The sequence below is a fragment of the Hydra viridissima genome, unplaced genomic scaffold (assembly GCF_058129835.1).
Source record: "Hydra viridissima isolate aposymbiotic clone 2 unplaced genomic scaffold, HvirCarnegie_v1 scaffold_9, whole genome shotgun sequence".
Taxonomy (NCBI): Eukaryota; Metazoa; Cnidaria; class Hydrozoa; order Anthoathecata; family Hydridae; genus Hydra; species Hydra viridissima.
This window is the reverse complement of record NW_028324308.1, coordinates 10780567-10804179: the sequence shown is the minus strand read 5'-3', so window position 1 is coordinate 10804179 and position 23613 is coordinate 10780567. Positions and strand designations below refer to the sequence as shown.

General features: G+C 29.8%; 2 protein-coding genes and 3 pseudogenes across 8 annotated transcripts in view; 3 read left to right on the top strand and 2 right to left on the bottom strand.

The window, feature by feature from the left end:
- LOC149883972 (uncharacterized) overlaps nucleotides 1–23613 on the top strand; it is a 312658-nt pseudogene that overhangs the window by 280326 nt on the left and 8719 nt on the right. The gene's annotated exons all lie outside the window — the stretch shown is intronic.
- On the bottom strand, nucleotides 6901–9367 carry LOC149883977 (uncharacterized). 2 transcript variants are annotated; one of them, XM_090097378.1, is made up of 2 exons: nucleotides 9009–9367; nucleotides 6901–8931 (listed from the first exon to the last, which is right to left on the bottom strand). In XM_090097378.1, the coding sequence occupies exons 1-2, from the start codon at nucleotides 9261–9263 to the stop codon at nucleotides 8764–8766; spliced, it is 423 nt and encodes a 140-aa protein (XP_089953504.1). In that variant the 5' UTR covers nucleotides 9264–9367; the 3' UTR covers nucleotides 6901–8763. The 2 variants fall into 2 exon arrangements, with proteins under 2 accessions (XP_089953504.1, XP_089953505.1); XM_090097379.1 differs by having other exon boundaries at nucleotides 6901–7528.
- On the bottom strand, nucleotides 10012–23255 carry LOC149883974 (uncharacterized; annotated as a pseudogene). Its single transcript, XR_016455433.1, has 4 exons — nucleotides 21319–23255; nucleotides 20496–20929; nucleotides 20166–20413; nucleotides 10012–11139 (listed from the first exon to the last, which is right to left on the bottom strand). The product of XR_016455433.1 is annotated as an uncharacterized LOC149883974 (transcript).
- LOC149883976 (uncharacterized) lies at nucleotides 12208–14572 on the top strand (annotated as a pseudogene). Its single transcript, XR_016455521.1, has 5 exons — nucleotides 12208–12496; nucleotides 12575–13050; nucleotides 13168–13418; nucleotides 13547–13626; nucleotides 13801–14572. The product of XR_016455521.1 is annotated as an uncharacterized LOC149883976 (transcript).
- Nucleotides 15100–18825, top strand: LOC149883975 (uncharacterized). 3 transcript variants are annotated; one of them, XM_090097388.1, is made up of 3 exons: nucleotides 15100–16050; nucleotides 17703–17919; nucleotides 18739–18825. In XM_090097388.1, the coding sequence occupies exons 1-2, from the start codon at nucleotides 15897–15899 to the stop codon at nucleotides 17888–17890; spliced, it is 342 nt and encodes a 113-aa protein (XP_089953514.1). In that variant the 5' UTR covers nucleotides 15100–15896; the 3' UTR covers nucleotides 17891–17919; nucleotides 18739–18825. The 3 variants fall into 3 exon arrangements, with proteins under 3 accessions (XP_089953514.1, XP_089953512.1, XP_089953513.1); XM_090097387.1 differs by having other exon boundaries at nucleotides 15101–16050; nucleotides 18125–18825; XM_090097386.1 differs by having other exon boundaries at nucleotides 17703–18825.

Here is a 23613-nt window from a genome sequence, read left to right as displayed (position 1 = left end):
CGGATTTTACGAACCGAATCGGCGGTGCCTAATTGGAATCAATTTTGCAGAGACATTTGCGTCTCATATTTCCTCAATAACCCTGATCCAATTGGCGGTCCAGGGTGCATTGTTGAAATAGATGAATCTGTTTTTTTGTCGAAGAAAATATTAAGTTGGTAGAATGATTCCGCAGCAGTGGATATTTGGTGGGTATGAACCTGCAACGAAGAAAGGCTTTTTGGTTCCTGTCCAAAATCGCGATGCTGCAACATTGATTCCAATCATACATCAATGGATACTTCCGGGTTCTATTGTCTGGAGTGATATGTGGGCAGCATGTAATGATTTGCAAGTTCCTGCATATTTGCATGGTACCGTTGAGCACACCCTCAACTTTGTAGATCCACAGACAGGTGTAACAACAAATCACGTGAATACATTATAATTCATGCCTAAGGTTGTGTAAATCAAAAAACGGCTGAATTTTCATAGCCACACAAAGTTATTAAGAACATTTTTTGCAAGGAACATTAAGAAAACCCTTTTTTATTACTCCGTGAAAGTTTTTCTTCCCAATTAATTTTTTTCTTTAATAACAAAAAAAAATTTATCGAAAAAATAATCGTAAGTTCTGTTATAAAACTAAAATTCATAAGTAGGAATCGCATTTTCGCAAGAGCGACACGTTTTATAACTTTATAACTCGATCGTCTGCCTGATAGATTAAACCAGAAACAATTCCTTATAGTAAAAACCAGGCTGGCAATGTTTGCTGTTAAAAACAATATCAACCGTTAAGTTAGTGAATTTAAGATGGCAAATATTAGCGATTTGTGGTATATTTTTGTACTTTCAACTTCAGATTAGAGCACTTTCCGTTGATTTTGAGACCTATGTTTTTCTACGATTCTAATCAGCATAAAATTCCTTATCAGAATCAATCCTAAAAATAGGGGGGGGGGGGGCGAGAAAGTGTAGTAGCGCCCTCTTTTCTGTAGTTCAGGTAACAAAGGTCTCTTAGGGGCTGTTTATATGAACCGGGCTAGCCCGTTTAGCCGAGCTGGCTCGTTTAAACGAGATCTCGCAAGCTTTAAGATTTACATGTAAAAATTAAACTTGTTTACATTACAAACGGGCCAGCCCGGATAACTGAGATCTCACTTGTTTAGGGCCTGTTTACAAGGGCTAGCCCGTTTGCCGAGCTAGCCTGGAAAACGAGACATTTTTAAAATAGTGTTTATATAAATTTTTTGCCGAAAAAATAAAAAATGATATCGAGGTCAGCCTGACTTTTTCTAGCAAGGCTGGCCTCTTAATCGGTAAAATAATAACTTTAAAGATGGCGGCTAGCGACAAAAAAAAAACATTACATTTTAACAATATGTTTAACTGGTATTATAACACAAATAATGCTTCTTAAAAGCCTAATTGTGTTATATAAGCTTTACAAATTTAATTTTGATAATTTTTGAAATATTATTCTTTTACGAAAACGATCACAATCACTTCAAAAGATGAAACAAGCAAGAGAGAGGTGCCTTAAAAGAAAAAATCGTTGTTGCTGGTTTAAAACTGGCAGAACTGATTTATGGTGGCATAATATAATAACTGGTGTAGCTCCCATTGATGTATGGAAAACAAATTTTAGCCTTTCACGGTTTCTTTTCATGAATTTGGTTTCAGAATTAAGCCCTTATTAATCTCCTGACCCTTTTTCGCCTAACTCTAGAGCTCTATCAGCAGATAAAAAAGTAGCTATTACTTTACATTACCTAAAAGATACTGGATCTTTGGTAAATATAATAGAAAAACAACTAAAATTTTAAGTACACGGAAGTTGTCAGTTTTATTATTAAATTTATTATTTTACGCGGAAGCTTTCAAATTTAAAAAATGTAAGAGTTTATACGCATGCGTACAAATTTATATAAGAAATTAACCAGCCCGTTTGCCGAGATCTCGGCAAAAAACAGTGAGATCTCGCTATCCGGGCCAATGATATATTATATATACTAGATGTCTAACTTCGATCCGAAATGTGAAGCCGTGGGAGCCATTTCTAATTCGGGCAAAAACGTGCATTTTTAACTTTTATTTCGCACGTCGGATATAGTTTTTGCCCTTATTACAAATGGCGGATATAGTTTTTCGGCTTCACTTTTTGTCCAATAAAATCCCGCAAGTTACAAATGGCGGATTCAATTTTAAACAAAAAAAGCGGCTTCACTTTTTGTCCAATAAAATCCCGCAAGTTAGACATCTAGTATATATAATATATCATTGATCCGGGCTAGCTCGTTTATTCATACTAGCAAAAGCAACCCGTAATACGGGTTATCGTCGGTCTGTTACTTAATTTATAGTGGCTGTTTTCCACAATTTAAAGTTGCGAAACCTTAACTAATACCCAATTAGAAAAACGCCTTCAAATTGAAAAAATTAAACCATCTGTATGCGGAGGTAAAATAATTTACCAATTACTTAACATTGAGTAATTTACAACCGATGTAGGTCATATTAGTGTAAGGCAGAAACATTTTCCTCGACATAGCTAAGTTCAAAACAATACGTTTTTAGTTACTGACACAAAATAATAACACTTCGTCATGCTTTAAATTGACGAAAGAGTAAAGCTAAATTCTTGTAATATTTTTTTATAACATGAACTTTAATTAATAAGATTAATATAAAGTGAAGGTAAATTATACATGAATTATTAATTTTTTGGTATCCCCTTGATACATGTTTCTTTAAAAAAAGGAAATTGACTTTAAAACGTTAAATACACACAACTAAATAAATTTGTTAAAAATAACTGATCATTTGACCATTTTTATATATGGCACTAATCTGACCATTTTTTTATATGCCCTCTTTGTTTCAAAAGTTTCTAGTAAAGGACCTCTCTTCCCCGTTTTTGCCTTAATGGTGGTCAGGAGAATAGAGTTATTTTTATTAAGAGTAATCAAGTTTTTGATGGAGACCTTTTACCAGAAGAAAAAAGTAAAACAATGATTTACATGTATAAGAATTTTTTCTTTTTAATATATATAAGAATTTAACATATATAAGAATTTTTTCTTTCCTCAAAAGTGTTGCAAATGCAAACTAAGCTAATTAATTAGTTAAACACCTTACAAAATTTAAAAAACTCGACATTTGACAAATGCGCAAAAGAACAATATTCACTCCCCGTTTAAAAAGATCCCCTAAGTTACGTACAACAAATTATTAGGCATAAAATAGAGAAAATTAAAAAAAAATTGAACTAATTGCCAGGGCTGTGGAGTCGGTAAGCTGCTGTTCCGACTCCGACTCCTTGATTTTATCATGGACCGACTCCGACTCCCGACTCCTTCATAAGTAACCAATTTCTAACAACAAATAGTTGTTTGTTTTACTACAGTTATTTGTTCGTAACAACAAATAACTGTAGTAAAATGTTAACATCGGCTATTTCATCATTATGATACAAATAATCCAACCACTTAGTGCTTTAAACAATATTTATAAGAAAACAATTTCTGAATAAACAACTTTTCTGAACTCTGGTTATGCAATAAACTCTTATGCAGTCGCTAATAACATTATGAATTTGTCAAAATCATGTTTGAAATATTGTCAGTTGGACAATATTTCAAACATGAAAGAACTTGTTCTTCTTTAAGTTCATATTCTTTAAGAATCTTTTCTACTGAGACCTGGAGAAATTCGCTGGTGTGATTAGTTTTGACGTCTTTTACTGCCAATGTTTTGGTAACTGCTTCATTTTTTTCAAAAAAGAATTAAACATTGATTGCAAAATAGTTCGCTCTGTTAAGAAACACAAAGCGTCCCTTGAGACATTCATTAAGTTCTTCTTTTTGTTTAACAGCTTTTTCAATCACTAATTTTCTAATATTCTCTCTCTCCAGAGAAACAAAGCTAATTAAATACTTACAGTCTTTCTGTTTGTGGAGCAACTCTTTGGTGCTTGGTGGTGGCACGCCTAGCTTTCTACTAAGAATATGTAGCACAGTGCCAGACAATTTAAGTCGGGAGTTAGGGGATCACGAAGTTATATAGTTTAACGGAAGCTAGAGGAGAGCGCAAGGGAGGTGATATATGATTCTCAGTGATAAGCAGCAAAATACCCTATTGCTTATCACTGTTTTAAAGGCCTAAAAATAACATGTCAAACTCCTTGTCCTCCAGTTGTTGCAAACTACAATTTCCATTGTGTCTGGATCACTGATCTCTATAATAACTGGATAGCGCAACTCCGAGCAAAACTTCTTATTTTTTGACGCCAAAATCGCCATATTGGAAAGCCCCAAAAATTTTAATCCCGTAAGCTTTAAGTTCTATTTTTCGGCTTATCGCTTTATCGCTTTATCGCACATATCAGATTTCATTGTTCTGGGGCTTTCCAATATGGTGATTTTGGCGTGAATTTTGATATTAGAGATGCGCTATCCAGTTATTATAGAGATCAGTGGTCTGGATATCCTACAGCTTTCAGAGCATTCTGGGACTTGTAGTTTTGTAACAACTATAAAATCCTAATGAAAATTATGAAACTTTGAAAGATTTTTTTAAAACCGGAATCGGAGTCGGTACAATTTTTCCGACTCCGACTCCGACTCCAGCCAAAAGGAGCTCCGACTCCGACTCCGACTCCACAACTCCGACTCCACAGCCCTGCCAATTGCATATCGATGGCTCCGCGCAAAATCGGACTATCTGCAATCTCCGCCAAAAACAAAATTGGCATATCTGCAATCTCCGCGTAAAACAAAATTGGACTATCTGCATTTTCCGCCAGCTTTATTTTTGAACTATCTGCATTCTCCGGGCGTTCAAAGTTTTTATTGCATGAAATTATGCGCCTTGTCAAAATGTGATTTCACTGCAAATGGAATAAGTTGTTAATAAGAAGACAGTAATTGCATTATTTTCCATCTATTCCTGAGATATAAATCTGTTTAAGTTTTAACACAAAGTTTCACTTGCCACATTTGATTTTGTTTAGAAGTAATTATTTTAAATAGTTACATGACATATGGTATGTTAATGCAAATGAAAAATCTACAATATTTTTAGAACATCATTTTAGCGGCTAAAATAAGAACAGTCTGCATCTACTTTAATCTCAAGTCTGAACTTAGTAAGCGTATACACATCATGAATTGATCAAAGTGTAGCTGATCGCAAAACCAATTTTATGTATTCAAATTTAATTTGAAATTAAAATGCTGCTGGATTAAGAAAACGTTTTACAGTTTTACGAGGCTTATTCGAAACATTGTTTGGTGTTTTTCAAGTTTGTCTATTTTCAACAGAAAAAAAAAAAGTAGTATTACTGTGTTATCTACACTATATAGGTATACTATATAGCATATAGCAGTCAGTCATGTTTTGGTTAAATGTGAAAATAACAAGTTGGTTTGTTTAGCTTACAAAATTAATTAATTCAAGTGTATAATTGCTATCGTCAAATAAAATATGTTAGATCTTAAAAATATGTTAGGACTACAAAATTATAGATGTTTTTAGATAAGTTGTGTTTGTATGTTAAATTATAATTTCTAAAGTTAAAAGTTACCTAAATGTGACTATAATTTAAATTCAAGTAATTAATATTGTCTATTACAAATGTGATAATTTATTATATTGGGTATACTGTAAAAGTAATAAAAGCCTGATATTCAGATCAATGTGCAAGTTAAGGATATGTTTATTTAAAACAGCAGTTTTTTGTTATTTTGTAATTATTCTTTTATAGAAAAAATACAGCTATTTTTGATTGTATCATAGTTATTACTATCATAGTAAAAAAATTACAACCCTTTTTTATATATCATTACATCCCAAAGTCTTGGATATAAAAAAATTATCAAATATAATTGGACCAAAATTGTTTGATCATCATTGCAGTTGAGGTGACATCTGATTAAACCAATGTTTAATGGTTTAGAGCTCAAATCCAACTGAACCTTAGGTTCAGTTTGATTTTGATCCTAATTATTGATAAACCGAGTTTAAGAAAAGTTGGAAACCATAATGTTTAATACTCATGCATGAGTTTTGAACTAGTTTGTGTTCAGTTAAGTGGCATCTCCAAAAAAGAATGGTTTTAAGTAGACAACAAAGAAAACTCCACATTGTTTGATTGCTTAATGAACAAAAATAGGTTAATAACAATAATTTTGTTAGTTACGATCTAGGTTACAATATATATATATATATATATATATATATATATATATATATATATATATATATATATATATATATATTTATAAATGCGTGTGTGTATATATATGTGTATATATAAATATATGTATGTATATATATATATAGATATATTTATATATATACATACATATATTTATATATACACGTATAGTATATATATATACATACATATATTTATATATACACAAAATTATTGTGATATGTGTATATATATATATATATATATATATATATATATATATATATATATATATATATATATAAATTAGCAAAAATACTTATCTAATTTTTTCTTTGACAGCTTGTTTTACCATCAGTAGGTTCATCAGGAAGTCTGATGAACCTAGTGATGGTGAAAGATAAGTTTATAAATATATAAGGTTAATATATAACATGTTAACTAATGATTAATTTGTTAACCTTCCTGATTACTTATTGATGGTGAAACAAGTTGTGGAAGAAAAAATTAGATAAGTGTTTTTACTAATTTATTACTGCTCTGCTCTTTAAGACCATTGAGCACTCTATTTACAGAATACACTAACATAGTTTTTACATATATATATATATATATATATATATATATATATATATATATATATATATATATATATATATATATATATATATATATATATATATATATATATATATATATATACACACACAGGGTGTCTGCCAATATTATAAGTTGGATTTCCCTGATTTCGCAGACATCCTGTATATATTTATATGCAGATCTTGTGTATAAAGACCACTTAGCAACATTGCAACATAACATAACATAACAAGAATTTAATTTGATCTAAACTTATTAGTCACAACAACAAGGCTAAATAAAATTGACAAAGTATGTATGATGAATTTAGCAATTAGTATGTAACATAACAATGTTTTGTTACATATGCTATATTATTATTAACAATAACATAAGTTATTTTTAACATATTTATCTTAACTAAAACTACTTGATTACTCACAAACTTAATCAAGTTATGATCAAGGTTTTGTGTTTAAATAATCGCTATTAATAAATGTTTAAATAATCGCTATTATTTAAAAAATTGTAGAATTTTATAAAAAACTTCAAATATTTAAAGAAACACCACCAAAAATTTATGCACCCGAAAAACGCAGATAGTCCAAAAATGTATCTGGCAAAAATGCAGATAGTCCAATTTTGTTTTACGCGGAGATTGCAGATATGCCAATTTTGTTTTTGGCGGAGATTGCAGATAAGCCAAATTTGTTTTCCGCGGAGATTGCAGATAGTCCGATTTTGCGCGGAGCCATCGATATATCATTTTAACTGACAGAAATTTACAATAAAAGGTAATTAGGTTTTTTTTTTTGTAAATCGTATAAATGCGTCAATCGTAAATCTTTAAAAAAAAAAAAACACCACATAAAAACTGAAAATCGATTTACCTATTTATAGTAACCTATTTTGACATGGCAGTTAATATAAACATTTATCGAAAATGTATCTATAAAATCTGTTTCGATGTGCAAAAGGATTAACAATACTAATATATATATATAAAAAAAAAAAATCAAATTAAGATATAAACTGCATTTTTAGCATAAGGTTGTCTTGGCTTTTAGTAAATAAATAACATCAGTAACTTCCAATAATGAAACTATCTATTATTCATTTTTAACAATAGACACCAACGTGAAGGTAAGCCAAGCAGTCTATCAACACAAAACATCACAACAATAACACATAACAATAGAATATTTACACCCTTGATCCTAAAATCCAGCGAAAATAATAAACCAAATTAAAATATCAAAGGCAAAATAAGAAAACCAATTTAAAGTTAACTATATTTATCTTTTTACTCAACATATAACTACATAAAAGTATATTTGTTTTTATATTCAATATTAGTTATTCAATTACTTCAAATTTAGGACATTAAAACACCCTAGATTTAAAGATCAAGGTTGCATACTCTCCCATACACATTACACTAAACATTAACAGACATTGTGTTTCCAGAATAGTTAAAAAAGGCTAGACAATCAGAAAGGCTAGAATCAATCTTGCTCAACATAATGCCAATTCACACCACTTTGAGAACATGGAAACAACATAATTTAAACATATATACAGCTATAAACAAATATGGTTTCATATAACACATTTAAACATTATAACACATATAAACATATTAAATGACAGGTATATTTATCAAAAACTATGAAAAAAAATATTAAAATGATAAAAAAAATATATAACATTTGTGTAACACTTTTTACCTACCATACCTTGAGTAAGATGTTTATCAATTTTGAAAAACAAACTATTAAATGCTCTAGTTCTTGAACATGCAATATATAGTTGACCATGAGAGAAACACGGTTTTTTAAGATATACCCCAACTCTATCAAATGTTTGACCTTGACTTTTATTAATTGTCATTGAATAAGCCAATCTGACAGGAAACTGAAAACGCTTCAGAACAAAAGGTTAATTAGAATCTGATAGAGCCAACTAAATTCGAGGAACAAAAACCCATTTACCACCAGAAACACCTGTCAAAACCTCTGTATCAATATAATAATTTTGAAGAGCACAACTTTCACTCGAGTACCATAGCATAACCCAGCTTTGAGATCTAAATTTCTGAGTAGCATAATTACACAACCAATTTTCAATTTTAAACAATGAGGTAGCATACCTGAAGGAGTTAAGCTGTTCAAAAACTAAACAGGGAAATTATTTCTTTCATTAATGTCATCAATATCAATTTGATCAGCATTTAAATAAATTTTGACCTCACCTGGCAGACATTCAAGCACTTCTTCATTGATAATGAATCAACATTAGTTGGTGTTAAAATCACACGTTTAGAATAATCATTTTGATCAGCATCTCCAAAAATCTTTTCAACAATTGATTCATTTTCTCTAATAATGCACTGATTTGGTATTTCAATGCATCCTTTAAAAGGATCCTCCTCTTTGACAGGTATTGTTCCATTCCCAAGTTTTAGTAGCCATTGGGAAAATTCACCTTCCCCATCTTGTACTCTCATATTTTCAGCTAATGCAAACTTCTGCACCCATTGCCAATGCAAGGAACATTTTACACACAATTCTACTACTTCAGCTGGTTGTGTTTATACACAATTCTACTATTTCAGTTGTTGAATATTTTCATCAAAATTTTCTAGATTTAAGCCTATAAACTCATCAATAACAGGCAGATTGTAATCAGCCAGCATTTTACCACTTTGATTAATAATCTTTTCAATTTGATGAAGAGTAGCTCGCTCAGCTATTAGAAGTGGGATTGAGCGGTGAATAAAATCTTCCATCATAAAAGCTTTGCATGTATTCCAGAGATGTAAAGGATTGTCAGATTCATAAAAGGTCAAAATAATGGAAAACAACTGTCTAATTTGCTTTGGCATGCGTGTTAAAACCGCCTCAGAAAGAGTATTCTGCCATTCAGTGTCATCTTGCAACAAACCTTTCAAAACACATGCTTCACGAAACGCTTCAAGGACAATACCATTAACAGTATGCACATCCTCCCAAGATGTTGCTCCTTTTGCTTGCAAAAGTATAAGAAAAAACAATTCTCCAGTTGGATTAACTTTATCCATTCTTATTATCACCTTATTACCACCTCTTTGTCTAACCTTCCATTTACAATGTTTATCATCAAATACAAAGTGATAAGGAATGTCTACATAAGAATAGCAATGTGCTCTTTCATTTTCAGTATTTAACTTAAACCATGCTGTTAGGTGTGTATCACGTTGAGCTGCACGATCTAAAGCCATTTGTTCTGCTCCTTCTCTAAAATACAATAACTGATTTTCAGGTAGATGTTTACCAAGTCACAGCACTTTAAAAACACAGAAACAACATAATATAAACATATGTACCAACTATAAACACAATAAATGTGTTTAAATATGTATATGAGGTTAAATATAAACCTTATATACATATTTAAACACATTTTTAAAACAATTATAAAACACATATTAACACATACACAAACAATAAAAAAACACTTTACATAATTATAAAAACACATTGATAAAACAACTATAAAGCACTTATTCCCACATACACATACATATCAAAAAAGCATATATGTAAACATGTGCAAACAAAAATTTTAAAAATGACGCCAGAAAATTTAAAAAGATACAAAATATATAATTACAAACAATACTCTTTACCTTCTTTTTTTTTTCATAAGAACTGTAACCCTTATAACAAAATTTAACCTTTACATACAATAACATGTGACATGTCATGTCAGTGTTGGCACGAAGGTTTAATTTATTTTTTAAATTTTCTAAAAAAGAACAAAAATAGTTAATAGCATCACAGAAATTTCAATGTAGTATTGACCATTTTATAGAAATAGCATCTTAATTAGTATAACTTTAAATAACATCCATACTCCTATTTTCCATCTAAAAAATAAGATAATAAACATAACTGCAAAAAGAAAAACTAAAACAAACAAAATATAAACGATTTAAAAATTTAAAATCCTTTCTACTTTAAATCTTTTCTACTTTATCTAATAAAAATTTAAATCCTTTCTACTTTATCTAATAAGAATGTGGGTCAACCTGCCCCATCGCCATGTTTAGAGTAAAAATTACTTTTTTCTTAACCCATCAACAGATACTGTGTAACATTGTATATTAAAATAATCCTCAGACTTTAAACTTCAAACAAGATACTTACCTATAGCACTACTGTCGAAGACTTGTGAACACAAACACATCAAGCAAACTGTTCAAAATATACTTCAGCTTATCCAAAATCGATAAAAAGATACAACACTGGCACTTAATTTTGAAACAATGTTTCGTCAAACCAAGTGATTTTAAACAATAAAATTTATTGTTTATAATCACTTGGTTTCTAATCTTTCCCCATCTAGTATAAAAATTTAATAAATATGTATCCTCATCAACTATCAAACTAAATAAATATGTAATATACTGCCCATTTCATAATAAATTGTAAGTCACCTGACACTTGTCCATATCATAAATTATAATCATATGCCAGTCAACATATTTTCAATTACTTTTAACTTTGCAATCATGTCAGTCACTACGAAAAAAACTGCTTCTGATTTCAAATCTTATGTTGACTCCTTTAAAGTGGATAGTAATGCCAGCACAGTTTTCAGAAATGGTTTTGCAATCTACATCTACTTGTTAGAGAAAAAAAAGATAACAAAAGCTAGTGTGAGACTGCATGAAATATTGTCTTCACATGGGTATGAATGTAATATTGGAGCTGTTAGAATAGCCTTAAAGAAAATTTTTTTAGAAATTAAATATTTCAAAAAGAGGCTCAATGAACTATGGTGCAAATTATCAGACCTATTGGAATCACCATTTAAAGTCCTCAAAATGAAAGCCCAAATAGTTATGCCAATGGAAGTAGAGGAAGTATTGCAAACTGGAAATGTGGTGACAGTTAACATAGAGAATGCAAAGAAATTGAAAACAGACTGTTCGAAATGTCCTAATTTAAGAAAATTCCTAGTACTGCAAAAAGAAACAATAGGAAAACAGATCAAATACTTAAAGGCAAAAAGTTTCCTAAGTTCTGATAATGTATGCATAAAACCTTTAACCCAAGACCTTAAAAGGAAAAAAATATGTATTAACAAGCTCAGACAAGAGAAGAGAAAGTTGAAGCTAGAAAATTCTTTATTAAATGCACGTCTTGAAAGGTTGACATTAAAAAATTTTAAGAGGACTATTTTGAATGCGAAAAAGTAAAAGAGCTGATAAACACATAGTCAAGCTAACACAAAAGCTGAAAGAAAAAAAAGAAGAACTCAAAGACATTGTCAATCGGGGCTTGGAATTGGATCATCTCAAAAGTCAATTGGACCGCCCACAGAACAACTCACCAACACACATTTTTACTACAAAGTCTTATAACAAAAGACAACATAAAAAGCAAGTCTGATATACAACACATATCCGTAAGTGCATCTATATGTGCCTTCGAAACCAAGTACCGATAAAAATTGCTGGGCAAGTTATCCGTTTTGTTGTCAAAGAGCTGACTGGTTCACGTGTTTTGTATGTTCCCCGACCAACACAGACTGCACAGATGGCATATGAATTAGGTGTTATCTCAGATATACAAGTGGCAGAACACCTCTATTACTCTACATCTGCTGTAGCAACACTCTCTTGGGATGCGACAACTAAAGCTGGGGTTCATGTCAACGAATGTCACATAGCTACTTCTGGGCAAAATTTGTTAAGTATAATACAAATTGCTAACAATACAAATTGCTGAATTAGCAGGTGGCAAATCAGAGGACTATGCAGCTAGTAAATTCTTTTCAGGACATTGCATCAACTTATTCAAAATTTACAGGTATACAACAGCATATTATACTTAACAAATTTTGCAACACTTTTGAGTCTACTCTTACAGCTAACAATACAAATTGCTGAATTAGCAGGTGGCAAATCAGAGGACTATGCAGCTAGTAAATTCTTTTCAGGACATTGCATCAACTTATTCAAAATTTACAGGTATACAACAGCATATTATACTTAACAAATTTTGCAACACTTTTGAGTCTACTCTTACAGACAGAGCAAAAGTAAATCATTGTATCAATCAACAACTCAGTGACATGTTTTGCAAGCCACTAACTGAACTCAACTGCAATGTTCATCCTTTAGATGGTCTGGCAACCGAAGCTTGGAAAATTCTGCGCAAACTTGACACAAGCTACAATGTTACAAGCCAGGTGTATGGGAATGAGTGTCATGCTGCGAATATGCTTAATGCTGTGTCTAAATTAAAGTAACTTTTTTTACATCCATATATTTTTAGTTTTAGGAATTAGTAATAAACATGATTATATGATAATTACGGATATATATATATATATAAATAAAAGGTATTCTTTTTGAAATTTAGATACAAAATGAAATCTGGTGACCCAGCTGGTTTTAAGACATACTTAATCAGCAATGGTCTGAAACCTGGAGTTATTGTTCGATATGTAGGGAATCGGCTGCATATTCTATTCCATATGGCAGGCACTGTTTACCAGCTGAAAGACAATCTCATCACATATCTCAAAAAATACTGTAGCGCAGCTACATTGAGACTTGCTCTCCTGGGTGATTTTAACAAACCAAAAATTATGACTCAATTGAGAGTTTTAGGTAGGTTTGCATGTCTTTTTATCTAATAACTATCCATTATATAAGTTTAATCATTCTTAATTATTATATAAGCATTGTCAACAAGATATCTTTTTTTTAACAAATACATTTTTATCTTTTTTTCATAGGACTGTATGGCAAATGTTTGACAGGTCCATGAATGACACAATTTTATGAAAACAAAGAGAACAGAAGTCATTTAGAAATGGTACATATAACATAATTTACATTTAACACAGGTTGATAATACAGATTTAATTTTGGTTGGTATCCACAGTAAAAAAACATATTTCAATTAATTTTACTTGATGCAAAAATTTTAAATGCATGTACTGAATTAAAAAAAAAAAATCTAATAAGTTAACTTGTTTTTATTTAACAGGTTCCATTATTAAAATCATGTCTTTGTTGGCTTACAGAAATAAAGAATGAGCCATTACTCCTGCTTTCATTGCCTGTGGATTGTTTCAGTTGTGAGCTGGTACAAACAGATACTGTACTTGTTTTACTTAGAACTGCAGAGTCTGATAATTATTTTAAAGAAATTGCCAAGTCTCTTGCCGAAGGATTTATTATAGTTTTAAAGAGGCAACTAGCGCCATATCTCTCTGGTGCCCTATCCAACCCCAGTAGAGATGTAATTAACAGTACACTAGAAGCACCAGTGCATAATATGCATAGCGAAAGAGCTCTGGGTATGTTTGATGCACTGAGTAAGAGAGCTCCTAATGCTACCACTGGATTTCTAGATGGTAAAGTAAAATGCAAAATCAATAAGAGCTTTAATTGGTTGATGCAGTTGAATTTGTCTAAACAAAAAGATATCATTACTTTTGCCATTAAACAAGCAGTAGCAAACAGAAAGCTGTTGCTTGTGAGGAAGTTTGAAATTGATGCTGCTGCCAAGTTACGTCAAGTAGAAACTGCTCAAAAACGGGACAAAACGGAGAGGAGAAAAATAGAAAAAGCAATAAAATTAGATTTAGACAAAAATGTGGAACCAAAAACATTTGCCAATTTTTCTGATGAAACAAGAGAAATTATCAGGCAGATATTGAACAGAGATCCTGGTTTGCTTCAAAAGAAGCATAAATCATATTTGGGATGTAGAGGGGAAAGATGAATATTTGAACAATGAAAGAAAAATATTTTAAATAAGTGAATTTCTTGCTGACATTGCTTTGGGAGACATTAGCTTCCAATAGATACAATATCTTAATTTTTTTATGGTTTTCTACATTAGTAATTGCAATCCATTTCTTTAAAATAAGTTTTTTTCATCTGTACAAACAATATTTTCATGTACATTGTTTTTTTTTATTGCTATATTAAAGTTAGGTGAGGTTTTTATTATAATATATTATATAAAGTCTTCATGTAACCCTTTTTTTACCTATTGAAAAAACAATGAAGTTTCCAATTATGAATTTTCTATCCCTTATAACTTTTTTATAAGCTATTATTGGAATGGTAAATGTTTTTTATTTTGTCTTTATTGTACATTCTAACTTAAACGTTTAAAGTTTAAAAACTCAAAAAAAAAAAAAAAAAGAACCGCCCTCCGGGGGCGTGTAGCCCAAACACCCCCAGGTAAATCTGCCACTGTTTTTTTTTACTTTTTTTTGTAATATATTAATGCAGCAAGCAACCCTGAAAATTTGTGGTCAATATCTATATAAATAATTGAGTAACACTTACATTTCTCTCAAATTGTTACATTCGTGGTCACAATTTTTGAAAGAATTTAAAGCACAAAATTTTTCACCTTTAAAAATTGATAACTTTTTAGCTAATTTAGTTAAAGAAAAAAGGATTGCAGTTTTGGAAATCGTTCATTCTGCTGTTTCCAATGATATATGTCATTTCAAAAAAAAATGAGTTTGATTTCTTTTGTTGAACTACCTACTTAGATAACATCTAATGTTGGTACGTTTTTTTAAAATAGCGCTGATGTATTGATAGGTGCAACCAAATGATATGGCGCACATCTATAGGAACAACCGGAACGATGATTGATTTTTTTTATTTTATGTTTTATCTTAGATATGTTACCTTGCTTGCTATTTTAACCGGTCTCCTGCTTCCAGATTTCATCTTAAGATCACCATTTTCTTTTAGAATCTTAATTCAACGAAAAACAGATCTTTGATTATATGATTGCATATCTGCTTGTTAGATAAATGAGAGTTATTTTAATAAAATTTGTGTTAAAAAGCTGTGAATCAAAATGTCTCCTTAGAATGTTGCATACAAAAGTTTTTGGAGCTTTTTATTATGAGGTGTTATTCAACCGGTGGTTACATGTTTTGGCCAGACTTGGAGATTTCTCACTACGGAGTAGGTACAAACGGCGGGGCGGGGCGGATCAGCGGAGCGGATCATTCAAGTGACACGGCACTTTTAATAGTTAAATTTCTGCTAACGAATTCAACCTGAACAAACATATTGCTAAATTTTTTTATGATGACTTTTTAGTAAATGGCTGTGCCTGTTTTGATAGGTAGCATAAAGCACCTTAAAATAGAGGTTATTGCAAATCTTATCGCCAAGAGCAATAATGAAGATAGAACAACTACACTCAACAATCCTAAGGCAGGCGAAGTTTATGTCATACAAGTGAATCATGAAAAAGGTTAGGCAGCAATATTTCAGTGCACTTGTATAGTATTTGTATTTTTAAAATATATTTGTATTTGTAAAAATATATTTAAAATATATACTTTTTTATAAAATTAAACTTATAATTTTGCAATCAAAATGAAATTATAATATTTTTTCTTTTTTTGATAGAGAATTATCTCTAACTCAGATAAGACTAAATTTTTTTCTGGGAAACCTTATCGCAAAAATCTAGATCTTCCTATATTTATGAACAGTAATGTACTGAATGAGTCATCTACCCTTTGACTTCTAGGATCAAATCTTACTTCTGATCTTAACCATCTGCTAAGGTTGTATCTCTTTACCATGCTTGCTACTTTATTACTCCTGATTCTATTCTTTATCTCTGTAAATCTCTATTAGTTATAGTACCAAAAAAACATAGAACTTACATCAATGAGGACCTCAAAGGTATTATTAATTAGTATGATTAGTCAACAAAAAGTTCAATAACATTAATGGTTTATCAATAAACGCAGATTAATTACTACCTAGGTAGCAATAAATTTATGTTTATTGCTGATAATAAAGTTAGATTAAGGTATTAGTTAACTTTATTATCAATCTTAATTAATATATTGTCAATATCATTATTCAATTTATTTTAGATATTATTACATATATGTTCAACATAAATATTATTTAATAATGTTATCGTTCTAACTATATTATCAATCTAAATTTATTACTATATCAATCTTAATCATTCCACTAATACATCAAACTTTGCCATGTTTAAATTGACTATTTGCTTGCTTAATCATTTATCTTAAAATAAATAACTTTTATGACAAATGCCCTGATGTTACTATGTAGCTTAACATGAGTGCAGTTTTTGCCCTCATGCTATGCACATTTTGTGACATAAGGGCAGATTCGTAAGATGAGAACATTCTGTGTAACTTAATATTGTTACGCAGGCAAAATATTGTAACATGAGGGCAAAATTTGTAACGCCAGAGCAAGGCAAATCGTAAAATGAGGCCAACTAAGATTACTACTACTACTATACTACTACTACTACTACTACTACTACCACTACCACTACTACTACTAAAAAAAAAAAAAGAGGTATTGAATTTTGGAAACTTTAAACCCATTGGGAATTCTACAGTATACTTGGTGCCATTTGGCTAATGATTAGGCCAGCTAACACCCTGAATATGTTCCATAAATTTTCTGTTTTGTTTATAAGGAATTTGTACCTTGGTATAAACTTGGTTTGTTCTCAGCTGTATTTTTTATTATTACCTCTGCATGTTTTGAACTTTGTTTGTTTGCTTATTTTTTTGCTCTTTTTACTCAACAATTTTGGTTGTCCTGATTACTGTCACTTAATTTATATGATGTGAAGTTGTTCTCCATGTATAAAGCAATTTCAATAATTCCAGCAATTTCCACCTTTTTGCCTGCCATATCTATTTTTATTTTATACTGTGGAACCTACTAACTAAACAATTGATGAGTTGTTAAATCATGCTCTTTTTAGTTCACACAAAAGTTTAAATTCTCCTTATTTGTTACCAAGTGATGTTGCATGTAAATATTGTTTATTGTATATGCAATGTATATGTGTGTGTATATATAAATATATATTATTATTATTATTATTTTTTTTTTTAGACGATTGGTGGGCAGATGGGTATAGGTGGAAGCAAAATGGTTCCAGTAAAATTCCTTGGGCTTTGCCACTTTACACAAAGATCCATTTTGCCACAGTTATACCAACAGGAATTTCAAATGATTTCCAGAAGTTTGTGTACTGTGACCTGAGTCGGACAGATCTTGTTGTTTATCCATTACATCGGTAACCACAACCTTGCAGTTTTAGTTCCTCATGGTAAATATATCTTGCATTTTGATAATGGTTTTTGTTTTTCTTTTAAAAGTTTTACGTAAGTTTACTACTAAATAAAACCTACTTTAAATAAAATCTTTTAATAATATATTTAATTAAAATTCATATTGTGTAGCCCCCTCTCTTTTTCATTCCAAACTTTGCTTTGAGTTTTTTTTACACTGTCAAGTAACATTTTGTTTTTAAGAAATAAACATTCACTCTGGCCGATGACAACAGTAGGCGGATTACCTGATATAAATCGGCGGATCACTTTTTTTTTTTGTAGAACAATCATTAAACTTTACAGAGTTTCACCAACTCTTCACATAAATAAGTGATAAAGCGTTAGAAGAAAAGTTAAATACAACTGAGAAAAGATGTAAACGCGAAGACTCGTAAATGATAAAGCGATAATAAGAAAAGTTAAAAACAACGATCAGAAAAGACACATACAAGATGACTCGTCCACTCTTCACATCAATAAATGATAAAGCAAAAAGAATTAAGTTAAAAACAACAACCGAGAAAAGACGTAAACATGAAGACTCATCAACCTGCCATATAAATAAATGAAAAGATATCGCAACTGGAAAACAAGCAAAAACTATAAAAGCTCAAAAAAAAGAAAGAATCTAGGAAGTAGGAGTTTTTGTTAGAAGAAGAGATTTAAAGAGGATTTTAAGAGAAAAGAATTTTTAAGAGATTTAAAGAGGATTTTTAAAAAGAAAAAGATTTTTGTGATAAGAAGAGTATTTTGATGAATAAGCAGTTTAATAAGCAGTTGAATAAAAGAATTTCAAGTAAGATCTTGTTTTTAAGCAATAAACATTCACTCTGGCCGATGACAACAGTAGGCGGATCACCTGATATAAATCGGCGGATCACGTTTTTTTTTTGTAGAACAATCATTTAACTTTACAGAATTTCATTTAAACAATAAAAATATTAGGCGAATCACTTAATATAAATTGGCGGATCACTTTGTTTTTTGGTAGAACTATCATTAAAACTTATAGTTAGACTTAAGCAATCAAAATATTAGGCGTAACACTTCATAAAATTTGGCGGATCTCTTGATATAATTTGGCGGATCACCTTGTCTTTTTGTAAAACAATCGTTAAAATTAAAGGAGTTTGATTCAAATAATCAAAATATTAGGCGGATCACTTGATATAAGTTGACGGATCACCTTGTTTTTTTGTAAAACAATCGTTAAAATTGAAGGAGTTCAATTCAAATAATCATAATATTAGGCTGATCACTTGATATAATTTGGCGGATCACCTTGTCTTTTTGTAAAACAATCATTAAAATTGAAGGAGTTCAATTCAAACCATCATAATATTAGGCTGATCTCTTGATATAATTTGGCGGATCACCTTGTCTTTTTGTAAAACAATCATTAAAATTGAAGGAGTTCGATTCAAACAATCATAATATTAGGCTGATCACTTGATATAAGTTGGCGGATCACCTTGTTTTTTTGTAAAACAATCATTAAAATTAAAGGAGTTTGATTCAAATAATCATAATATTAGGCGGATCACTTGATATAAATTGGCGGATCACCTTGTTTTTTTGTAAAACAATCATTAAAATTGAAGGAGTTCGATTCAACAATCATAATATTAGGCTGATCACTTGATATAAGTTGGCAGATCACCTTGTTTTTTTGTAAAACAATCATTAAAATTGAAGGAGTTTGATTCAAATAATCATAATATTAGGCGGATCACTTGATATAAATTGGCGGATCACCTTGTTTTTTTGTAAAACAATCGTTAAAATTGAAGGAGTTTGATTCAAATAATCAAAATATTTGATGATGGCAGAGCTTTATACTACTGTCTTCTATTTTTGATTGCTTAGAACAGGCAGCCGATCTTGAATCTGTTAATCATTTAACTTCACAAAATTTGAAACTAAGTTATTGTTATTAATATTGTTTACTATTGAATGTCAAAAAAATGTATTAAACATTTTGCAGTTTATAAATGTTAGGCAGCAAAATCCTTTGAGCAGTTTTAAATATTCAGAAGCATGATAAAATAGGCAAGCATGATAACACAATTAATGACACAACAGATGATTATAATAATTATGACATAGTTTTTATTAACCATGTTATGAACCAAGCTTTAAATATGAAATAGAAATTGAGCACACATGCAAAATATTAATTTTACATAAAATCATCTAGCATAAAATCTGGTAATTATGGTGACTAAATTAAAAATAAACTTACTTCTTTGTTGCATAACCAATAATTAGTTATATACTTCTTAAATTTATGAAATTTACCATCCAACCAAAAATTTGAAGTATTTAGCTTCTCAATTGCTGCCTGTATTTCATTTTTTTTTTGCGCTCTTGCAAGGCGTTGCAGTATTGAAATTATGCTTCCTTTAAAATCTGAACAATTGTTTGTTTTTTTGGAAAGCCATCGTTCCCATGCCTGCTCTCTGTGGAAATCACATATGATGACATGACAACCTTAAAAAAAAAGATAAATTGTGTAACTCCAAATTAATTCAAAAGGACAGTAATCGAAGTTACAGACACTAAGCATATTTACCTGGAAAAACAGTTTCTAATGACTCAATTTCTTCATTGCAATAGTCTGTCATACAAAAAGAAGGGTGAAAGGATGAATTCTAATCTTTTATGATAGTTAATGCTTCAGTGACAGCATTTTTCGATTCATTTTCTGTGACAAAAGTGGCTACTACTTGGTAATCTATGTTAGTCTTTACAGTTAAAAAAAATAAGGGTAGGGAATATCTTGTAGTTCTGTAAGTAGCATCAAGAAGTATTATTTCATTTCCATACCACAAAAGAAGGTCTTGTTGCCACTGTGACTGATATACAAACAGAAATGTAGAATTTTTTTCAAAATTTTGATTTACTGTGACTTCGCATTTTGGTCGAAGTAAGAATTTAATGAATGGATCACTTTTTTTCCATTCATCACACTTTTTCAAGAGACATTCTTGATCAATCATGGAATACCTATAAAATTACCATACGCAAAACTAGCACTATATTACAAACATTGAGAAAAAAAAAAGAAATTGAGTTAAAACATGGAGGTATTAGTATTTATTAGTTACCAAAATATACAGTATCAAGAAGACACTGGTAAAATTTGTGATGAATTATAACAGTGAAGCATAGATTATGACAGTTATATCAGTATGCAAGTGGAATACAAGCATGTAATGAAAGAAAATATACATGAGAAAAGAGAAAAGAAGATTATTGGTTTGGAAGTTTATAAATTGTTGCTCAAATACAAAAACAAGTAAAGAGTAAAGCTATAATGAGTTATACTCATTATACCTTTATAATGAGGTATGAGTCATAATAGTTGCTTAGAGACATCTGAAAAAAAATTTTACCTTAACTTTTGTCTCATTTTAACAATATGCGATCTTATAGTACTTTGGTATAATGTTGTTTGATACTGTTATTGGTATTATTTAACAATATTTTTAATGGTTTATTGTTATTATTTAATATTATTTTTATATTAAATATATATACTGTATTATTCACTACAGTTCATTTTTATACAACCATAACGTTTATAAGCATATGCAGGCTCAGATTTTGTTTTTAAAATAAGCATATTTAAGCATATTCTTGAACCATTTAAATGATTAACAAAAAAATAAATTTTAATTTAAAAAATATGTTTTTTTAAATTTAACCATTTAAATCAACAAAATAAAACTTGTACATTTTTATGTTTTACAAAGCAACGACTTCATGAATTTCTAATTTAAATATAGTTTAAGTTTGGTTTGACTTTTTCTTTTCCTTTTGAGAGTTAGAAGATATTATTAACAGGAATTTTTTATAGCTAAAAGAAAAAGTCATATATTTTTTTATAAAGATGAAAATGAGGCCTAGAGTTACATAAAACAAACTAGAACACACTGTTTGCTTTGTAGCATGGTTTACACCCAAGGGATTTGGTAACACAGGTTTGAACCTTTTTTTGATTTATTTAATATCAACTTTATGATGCAAATGTTTGAGTTGTCAGAAAATTCTTTAACATAAACTTTTGAAAATAAGTGAAAATAGTTGGAAAGGTAAATGAAATACATTATAAATTGAAAGTTTATAATGTATTTCATTAGGAAGATCAAACGCAGTGATGAATTAAAAAGTTTAAATGCCTTTTTCTCAGCTTTAAAATAATGTCTCTTACAATTACAATTAAGTTACAATTATTTTGCAGTTATTAATCTTGCTTCTCCTTAGGTAAGAAATTTTTGTATTTATTTTTTATCCAATTAAACAAGTTGTTTTTTAAAATTAAATAGTTCATGGCAGACTTCAGATTTCAACCTCAGATTTCAAACATCTTTTTTAAATTTTCTATAAACCAGAATTACTTTCTTTGATGTAAAAAATTTGATGTAAATGAAAAAAGTGGCTTCAAAATATAATATTCCAACACATGTTAGTAAAAGTTATACTATAAGCTACTGCTCTAAATTGAACATTTACAGCAGTAGCTTATAGTAGCAACAATGCAATGACATTTAAATATTGTTAATATTTAAATGTCATTGTATTGTCAAACTTTATTTCAATTTCTTTGTATATGGTTCTTTATAAAATGGTTCTACTTTACTAGAATTTACGAAGTGAATGTTTGAGTTATTAAGTGTTTACTGTAAATCCAATGTTTCTCATTGAAGTTTGGTTAACTTATTGTATCATTTTTTGTATAAGCGCTTTCAGTGTAAAGCAGACCGTGTCACATTTAGATGTACATAGTGAAAATCACAAAGTTTTATGGGAAAATGAAGGATTTTATGCAGACGTGTCTTTCATAGTTTTAGCACTGAAAGTTTTGGATTGTTCACATGGAACAGATCGCAATAATGCAAGAAAGAAAGCATACAAGATTAAAACAAAAGCAAAGGTAAACTCCATTGTTTATAACATGAATTCCAAGTTATAGTTTTAATAAAAAATATTTACCTTACTAAAGTATTGCTTGAATAATTTTAGAAAACTGAACACTCTTTTCAAAAAAGTTATTTTAGTGTGCAAGACACAAAAAAATTCCAATGTCCAGCACAAGTTTCTATTTTCACTTATTTTCAAAAGTTTGTGTTAAAGAATTTTCTGACAACTCAAACATTTGCATCATAAAGTTGATATTAAATAAATCAAAAAAAGGTTTAAACCTGTGTTACCAAATCCCTTGGGTGTAAACCATGCTACAAAGCGAACAGTGTGTTCTAGTTCGTGTTGTTTTATGTAACACAAGGCCTCATTTTCATCTTCATAAAAAAATATATGACTATTTCTTTTAGCTATAAAAAAAATCCTGTTATTAATATCTTCTAACTCTCAAAAGGAAAATAAAAAGTCAAACCAAACTTAAACTATATTTAAATTAGAAATTCATGAAGTCGTTGCTTTGTAAAACATAAAAATGTACAAGTTTTATTTTGTTGATTTAAATGGTTAAATTTAAAAAAACATATTTTTTAAATTAAAATTTATTTTTTGTTAATCATTTAAATGGTTCAAGAATATGCTTAAATATGCTTATTTTAAGCATCGGCTTTACCGCACCGGCGGTAAAAAAATTTCGGTAAAATGCGGTAAAATGCGGTAAAACGCGTAATACGCATTTTTACCGCAGTGCGGTAAAAATGCGTATTACG

Coding starts and splice junctions, on each gene's coding strand:
- LOC149883977 (XM_090097378.1), bottom strand. CDS start 9,263: ATGAGAGTACAAGATGGGGAAGGTGAATTTTCCCAATGGCTACTAAAA. Junction 8,932..9,008: donor AGTGCTTGAATGTCTGCCAG/GTGAGGTCAAAA, acceptor TTCCCTGTTTAG/TTTTTGAACAGCTTAACTCC.
- LOC149883975 (XM_090097388.1), top strand. CDS start 15,897: ATGGCTGTGCCTGTTTTGATAGGTAGCATAAAGCACCTTAAAATAGAG. Junction 16,051..17,702: donor ACAAGTGAATCATGAAAAAG/GTTAGGCAGCAA, acceptor TTTTTTTTTTAG/ACGATTGGTGGGCAGATGGG.